The sequence below is a fragment of the Neofelis nebulosa genome, chromosome 1, assembly GCF_028018385.1.
Source record: "Neofelis nebulosa isolate mNeoNeb1 chromosome 1, mNeoNeb1.pri, whole genome shotgun sequence".
Classification (NCBI taxonomy): domain Eukaryota; kingdom Metazoa; phylum Chordata; class Mammalia; order Carnivora; family Felidae; genus Neofelis; species Neofelis nebulosa.
The window spans coordinates 226,027,462-226,035,714 of record NC_080782.1 but is presented as its reverse complement, the minus strand read 5'-3'; the positions used below and the strand labels follow the sequence as shown (position 1 = coordinate 226,035,714).

The 8,253-nt window shown below is 41.3% G+C and overlaps 1 protein-coding gene across 4 annotated transcripts in view; it reads left to right on the top strand.

The window, feature by feature from the left end:
- Window positions 1–698: 698 nt before the first annotated feature.
- The window catches only part of COG6 (component of oligomeric golgi complex 6), a 94,801-nt gene continuing 87,246 nt past the window's right edge, over window positions 699–8,253 (top strand). For 3 of the 4 annotated variants that reach the window (XM_058686647.1, XM_058686654.1, XM_058686662.1), the window contains exons 1-2: window positions 699–941; window positions 4,036–4,179. In XM_058686647.1, the coding sequence (XP_058542630.1) occupies window positions 789–941; window positions 4,036–4,179 (297 nt within the window). In that variant the 5' untranslated portion in view covers window positions 699–788. The remainder of the gene's footprint in view (window positions 942–4,035; window positions 4,180–8,253) is intronic. The other variant, XM_058686636.1, reaches the window with a different exon arrangement.

Here is an 8,253-nt window from a genome sequence, read left to right as displayed (position 1 = left end):
AGCCGCACCGGCTTTGGCCAATTCATGGACCCCCCCCCCCCCCATGTTTCTTCTTATCTTTGGACCTTTGCATTTATACACTCTGGGGGGGGGGGGAACGATTTCACCCCATGTTTCAGACTGTCCTTCAAATCTCAGTTTAAATGGGAACTCCTTACCAGACCTTCCTGGGTGAAGTAGGACCCTCCCTTCACTATTCTCTTTCAACTCTGCACTTCAACACCTTCAGAACACTCATCACAATCTTAACATTTAACTCCTCTGTCTCAGACATCCCCTAATGCCTACTCGAGTACCTAGCATGTAATACACCTTTAATAAATACTTTACAAAAAAAAAATTCAGGTAGAATTAAATGAATTAGGTAAAAATTAAATGAAAAAAGGTAAATTAAATGAATTTAATTACTGTAGAATTTATACGCCAGGCACGGGTGTCAAGTGTATGTTACTCAAGCTTAGCTTAGATTTTCATTGATTCAGGATTCTGAAATCCTTTTAACCGTAATCCCCAAACTTTAAACACGATTCGATTTTCAGACCGTATACGAAACCTCCCCTCGGTCTCCCCTTCCCTAAGGGGACCCTCAGGATCTGCCCACCTACCCCTCGCTCTAACCCCGCCTCTCCAGCAGCGTGGCTCAGCTGAGCAGGGCTGGCGGAGCCTTCCGGGACCCGGGGCGCATGCGCGGCAGTCCGCGCACATGCGCAGTACTCGCGCGGCCGGCGCGGGTCCTTGCCGAAAGCCTAGGGGGTCCCCTCGGAGCTGGGGGCGGGGTCTGCAACACTATGGCCGAGAGCGGTGGGGAAGTGGTAGCTGTACCCGCGTCCGCGGCTGCCAACGGCCTCAGCAATGGGGCAGGCGGGGGCCCGGCGCAGACCAACAACCCGCTGTCGCGGAAGCTGCATAAGATCCTGGAGACACGGCTGGACAACGACAAGGTAACCGGGGCTGCCGGGGCCCGGGGTCCAGAGTCGTCCGCGGTGTTGACCCTGGCCGGGGGGAGGCGTTTGTCGACACCCACTGCCTCGTGCCTCCAAGCCTCCGGATCGGGCGTGGGGCGGGTAGGAAGAGGGAGGCCAAGGGCCCCTGGAAAAGCGAAAAGGTGTCTTGGGTGTCACCCCTTATTTGAAAAACCTGTCCTGGAAGACTCTGGATCCGGGTAGCCAACCGTGGAATCTCCGTACCCCGGAGGTGTTCGGGGGTCTGAGCAGGGGGAGAGCAGAGCCCCGGGCAGGCTTAGACGCCCCCCCGTGTCGGAGTAACTTACAACGCAAAGGGGGTAGGAGGGACTGGGGAACCCGGATAGGCATAATTGAGCGTTTCCACTTGACGAGTGAGAAAGACTGGAGTGATTTGCAGCGCGAGAGAACTACTGCTTGCTCAGAGCTCAAACGAAATAATTTGTATCAGTTTTTGTTGTTAGCTAAGCACTGTCTGTGATATCTGGGCTCATGCTGTTTTTCTTTGCAAGATAAACTGTCCACATCCTCTTCCGAGTAGCACCTGAAACTCCTCCGTTCAGCCCCTGTCCTAGATGATGATCTCTTCTGTATCTTTGAATCTTTAGGTAAATTCGTCATGCCAGTAGACATAAAGAAAAAGTATATGTAGCAGTGAGAGAGACCTTTATAGATAAATTTGTAGGTAACTGAAAATAAGCCGTCAATAAGAATGTGTATAAAAAATAACATTATAATATAGTAAGAAAGACGGGCTCTGGGGCCACCGCTTATTGGATACAGCCATCAAACCGAAGCACTATGATTTGAGTAAGTGCTTTAATTTCTCTAAGCTTGTTTCTCATCATTTCTAAATTGGGACTTCTGGTAACTTTCTCAGGGTTGTTGTGGAGATTCACCAAGAGAGTCTGTCTGGAGTTCTCAGCACAGTGCCTGGCCCTTACTGTTTCTTATTAAATGTTCATGTTATCATACAGTTTATTAAGTGTTTAATGTGTCTGATACTGGCATGTATGATCTCATTTAATACAGCTACTATGATGTAGATAACATTATCTCTCTTTTTACCCAGGAGAAAAATAAGGTATGGAAAAAGTATAACTAGGTTAAATCATATGATCAAATAACTGAGGAAACAGTAATTTGCACCTGTGTGTGTGGTCTTGTCCATTCATGATTTACTAACCACTTCTTTTTTTTTTTTTAATTTTTTTTCAACGTTTTTTATTTATTTTTGGGACAGAGAGAGACAGAGCATGAACGGGGGAGGGTCAGAGAGAGAGGGAGACACAGAATCGGAAACAGGCTCCAGGCTCCGAGCCATCAGCCCAGAGCCTGACGCGGGGCTCGAACTCACGGACCGCGAGATCGTGACCTGGCTGAAGTCGGACGCTTAACCGACTGCGCCACCCAGGCACCCCATACTAACCACTTCTGAGCCAGGCCTAGGAAATTTCAAGGTTGTAGTCAAAAGAAATGGCTTCATTCTATGGTTTTCCTTTTCTTTCTTTCTTTCTTTCTTTCTTTCTTTCTTTCTTTCTTTCTTTCTTTCTTTCTTTCTTTCTTTCTTTTCTTTCTTTCTATATGAAATGTATTGTCAAATTGGTTTCCATACAACACCCAGTGCTCATCCCAACAGGTGTCCTCCTCCGTGTCTATGGTTTTTCTTCATCTTTTTCTTTTTTGTACAGTAAATCTTTGTAATGGTCTTTTAAATATAGAACTGAATTTAAATAGCTTTACTGTTTTTGTCAATCCAGCCAATATCGCACAATACCATTTTAACAGAAACACAGAAACCTGTTAGGATATATGCTAGTTCAGCTGTAGGAATTTATATCTGGAGTTAGGGTACTATTGGATATCCTGGGCTTGGTCTTCTTTCTCCCTTCTGTCCTCTATGCAGACTGTCTCTGTAGGAGGTCTCTTTCTTTCATGGTTTTAAATAGCGAAAAGGGTGGTGATTCTCAAATTTCGAACCCTGTTCTTGACATCTCTGCTGAACTCCAAATTTGTAACAGTCGGTTGTTCATATGACAGCTCCAATTAGATACCTGATCGACATCATAAAAACTTAACACAGCCAGACCCTTAGTTTTTCCCCAAACTGGTTCTACTTTCCACTGTTAGTAAAGAACATCAGGTACCCACAGAAACAAAAAGTGTATAAATAGTTTTGATTCCTGTCATTGTTTTCACATCGTGCATTCAGTCCATTAACAAATCCTATAGGCGCTACCTTGAAAAAAAATTGTTTTGAATCATCTCCCCTTCGTCTGCAATGCTACTGTCTTCTTCTAAGTCACTGTCAAATCTTGTTGGGATTATTTTAGTTTCTTCTTCTTGCCTGCTTCCTTTCTTGCCACCCCCCCTCCCGCCCCCCATCTGCTCTCCTCACAAAGTTGGAATAAACTTTTGAACATATAAAGCACATTATATTACTCCTTTGCCTAAAACCTCTAGTGGACTGGCTTGGTTCCCATGGATGCCTTTCCTGTCACTCAGGCCTCTGTTCCGAAGTCACCTCAAAGAGGCCTTCCTCTCTGCTGCCAGTTACTGAGTTCTCTGCCTGGAGGCTACAGGTGGTGCTTACTTCTTACATACTATATCCTTCCAGAGGTAGTTTATTCACTGGCAAATATGCATGCACCATAGTCCTTTCTCTTTTGTAACAGTTGGTATTATAACTGTTTCTATACCTTGTTGTCTCACTTACCCGTATCTTGAAGTTTATATTAAGTACATAAAGAATTTTCATCTTTCCTAAAATGGATGTATCATAACTTCTGTAACCAATCCTCTTTAGATGGGCACTGAGGGTATTTCCAGTCTTGACAATCCCAAACTATCCTGCTGTGAATAATCTTGGATATATGCTACAATACACAAGTAAGTAGAGCCTTACTGTGTTCTGGAAGTAAGTTTACTATTCAGTACTGTGAAGGCCATCCAGTATTTTTTGATTGTTTAATGCAAACATAATTTGAAAATGATTTCATTAAAATTTGGCTTGAGATTAGGAAAACATTTGAAAATCAGTCCCAGTGATTGTCTTCTGTTATCACTTGTGTAGGAAATGTTGGAAGCTCTCAAGGCACTTTCAAACTTTTTCGTTGAAAACAGTTTGCGGACTCGAAGGAATTTACGTGGAGATATTGAACGCAGAAGTTTAGCCATCAATGAAGAGTTTGTCAACATTTTCAAGGAGGTGAAGGAAGTATGTAAATTCTTTTTGTTTTACATTTATTGAGAACTTAACTGTATGCCTGACTCTGTGCTAAATATTTTTATGAATTGGGTTGATACGTTTACTATTCATGTACCGTGTTCAAATAGAAGATTTAACTACTTACTCTCGCAGCATCTAGGTCCTTCACTTAGTGTGATTTCTGAATCTGTGACCTCCACTAATGCTGCTTCTTAAGAAGTTGTAACATTTGTTCTAGGATATTCTCTTAGAAATTTTTTTAAATGTTTATTTTTGAGAGAGAGAGAGAGAGAGAGAGAGAGACAGAATGAATGTGAGTAGGAGAGGGGCAAAGAGAGGGGGAGACATAGGATCCGAAGCAGTCTCCAGGCTCTGAGCTGTCAGCACAGAGCCCGATGCGGTGCTCAAACTCACGATCCCTGAATTCATGACCTGATCCAAAGTCGGATGCTTACCTGACTGAGCCACCCAAGTGCCCCGAAATTTTTGCTTTTTTAGCAACAAGAAGAAGAAACATTTCTTTAAATGACTTTCCAGTGAAATTTTTCCTTACTGAATAAACCTCCTTGCATAACCACTTCTCCATTGGAGATTAATTAGGAGTGAGTTATTTTAGTGCATCATAAATTATGAAATTTTCAGATTAAGATCAGTTACTTCAGTGCATAAATAATTTATCGTATTTGAGTGAGCAGTCTACTCACCATGGGGTAAAAATGGATTTTACTTATTATGTTATTATATTTATTATGCAATACTTTGTTAATTTTGTTAGTATCATGTAATTATTCTGTGTGAGGTGTATGTTATATATAATGTTAATGACTAATAAACAGATTATATTTAACAGTTTAGAAAGATTTCACTAAGGCTAAAATCTGGAAGGTTGAAAGGAATGTTTGATTAAGTGTTCATAAAAATAGAGTAGGGATGCTTGGGTGGCTCAGTCGGTTGAGCTTTTGACACTCAATTTCGGCTCAGGTCATGATCTCATGGTTTGTGAGTTCGAGCCCCGCATTGGGCTCCATGCTGACAGTGTGGAGCCTGCTTGGGATTCTCTCTCTCACCCTCTTTCTCTGCCCCTCCCCTGTTCACTTGTTGTCTCTCTCAAAGTAAATAAACATTAAGCAAAAATAGAAAGAGTACTCATGAGCATATCCAGATTGTGGTCTCTAAACACTGTTTCCCACTGCAAGAGACAATGTTGCACATATCAGAAAGCAGGGAAGCTAAGACTATGGGGAAAGTGGCAGAAGAACTTTGGAGCTAAGTTAAATGAGGCTTCCACTGGCCAGAGGTAGGACAGTTAGAGCACCAATAAGAATAACCGAGTGGGCTGAAACCTATCAGACATGTTTAAACCCATGGATTCATACTGATACTAAAACCCAAAAAGAGCCCTCGTTGGTTATATCTGGTGGATATAAGGGAACCAACTTACTTTGAAACCTACTAAATAAAAGGAAAGGGTCCAACATTTATCCTGTCTTTTGTTCCAACTACATAGAGTTGTTGAGGGGAAGCTGCTCTTTATAACTTTATTCTGTTGAAGAAATGAAGAGGGATTGATAGAAGATTTTGGCACTGCTGTTGAATTTATGGATCTAGTTCAAGGTTTCTCAACTTGGCACTGTTTACCTTTTGGGTCACGCAGTTGGGGTCGCACTATTTAGGGTGTTGAACAGCATCCCTGGGCTCTAACCACTCAATTCCAGTTGTACCACTTTTTCCTTAGTTGTTCCACCCAAATATTTCTCCAGACACTGCCATATGCCACGGTGGGGGACCCAGTTGCCCCAGTTGAGCACCATCGATCTAGCCATTGGTCATCACTGGCAGCTAACCTCACAAAGAGAGAAACATCCATATATCTATCACTTCTAGTAAAGGTATACAACACCATCTATGAAAAATTCTTGCCAGAAAAATGAACCAGAATACGATCAAGCTTCTAGACCTAACTGCCCGTTTATAGAAAATACTGAGGTCAGAGGAATATGTTAACACCACAAATATGCAGTCAGAAAATGCAGACTGTTGGGAACTATACAAATGAATTTCTTCAACAAATAAATTGTAAGACAAAGAGAAATAGGGAGCAGTGAGACTCTGTAGATTAAAAAAAGAAATGAGAAGTAGCAACCAGTAGCAATTTGTGAGTCTTTGTTAGTTCCTGACTTGAAATAATTATTTAAAATTGAGACGGTTGCAGAGACTGGAATGCTGACAAGACATTTGATATTAAGAGATTATTGTTAAATATTTGGATGTGAAAGTGGCATTTTTTAAAAAGTTTATTTATTTTGAGAGAAAGAGTGTGAGTGGGAGAAGGGCAGAGAGAGGAAGACAGAGAGAATCCCAAGCAGGCTCTGCACCTGCCAGCACAGAGCCAATGCGGGGTTCAAACTCATGAACCATGAGATCATTACCTGAGCCAAAATCAAGCCCTGGACGTTCATCCGATGAAGCCACCTACGCCTCCCAAAATGGCATTTTTTAAAAAAGTCTTCTTAGAGGGGTGCCGGGGTGGCTCAGTTGGTTAAGCCTCTGACTGCGGCTCAGGTCATGATCTCAGCATTCATGGGTTCACCTCCACATCAGGCTCTGTGCTGACCGCTCAGAGCCTGGAGCCTGCTTTAGATTCTCTATTTCCCTTTCTCTCTCTGCCCCTCCCTGCCTCGCACTCTGTCTCTCTCTGTCTTCTCTCAAAAATAAATCAACATTAAAAAATTTTTTTTTAAATCTTGGAAGTAGATATTGATATATTTATGAATGAAATGATATGACATTATGCATTCAAAATAATTCTGTTTGTGGGGGAGGGAGAAAGGGATGAAAGAAAGATAGAAAGTGGGTAGAGAGGGGGCGCCTGGGTGGCTCAGTCGGTTAAGCACCTGACTGTTGATTTCAGCTCAGGTCTTGATCTCACGGTCTGTGGGTTCTGTGTCAGGCTCTGTACTAAGGCTGTGGAGCCTGCTTGGGATTCTCTCTCTCTCTCTCTCTCTCTCTCTCTCTCTCTCGCCTCTTGTGCATACTCACACACTCTCTGTCTCTCTCTCTCAAAATAAATAAACTTAAAAAAAGAAAAGGAAAAAGAGAAAGTGTGTAGAGAGATAGATGAAACGAGTGGTTATGGGTTGGTAATTGTTGAAGGTAGGTGGTATGACATTGACATTCATATTATCTCAACTTTGAGCTATTTTTGAAAATTTTCCATAATAAAAAGTTTTTTAAAAGCTTATCATACACCAATTATATTTCACAGCCTGTAACTTTATTTAATTGGGGGAGAAAAAGTCGACTCTAAGTTCAAATACTTTATAAGTAATGTAAAGGTCATTCAATTACAGTAATCAAAACTCTGCATTTAGGTCACATATTCAGAGATGTGATTTATATTATTTGACAAATCAGATCCATTTGGTACATTATGGTGGCTAAAGTAAATATTACACGTGGTTGTTCTTGACCTAGCTGGCTGATAATGGCAGTGTTGTTCATATGAGATTACACAGATTTAAGGGAATGGTGAGATGAGTTTACTTAGGTCTCTGCTGTTGCTGATATTAATTGATATTTTGAAATCATGCTTTTTTTTATTTTTTTATTTTTATTTTTTATTTGATTTTTTTATTATTCACTTCAAAGTAGCTTAGGACTTCATTTAATAATTTGATTTATATCCTATTTATAGTGAAATGTAGGAACATTTAAAAACATTGGGTAGTCTGATAGTTATATTTCATTCAAAGCACTTTATGGAGAGAAGGGAGAAAAATCTTACTTCTAGAACTTAGATTTATGCTCATATTCTGATAAGTGATTTTCTAACTGGTTCATCCTCACACTTTGTTGATAGCCTCACCTGGCTGCTTTCTTATTACTTGCCCTCTGACTGGCTTGTCCCTTCATAAAAACTGTCACGTTTCTATTTGAAGGTCTGGGCATGGTGCTGAAAGGGATTGTCTGTGGTCTGCCACTGAAACTTCCTTGTATATCTTCCTGTTAAGTGACACCCAATTGTGAAAAAGAAGATAGGAGTGCAGTATGAAGCTAAATGTGGTTTTGTGATACCATTTTTTC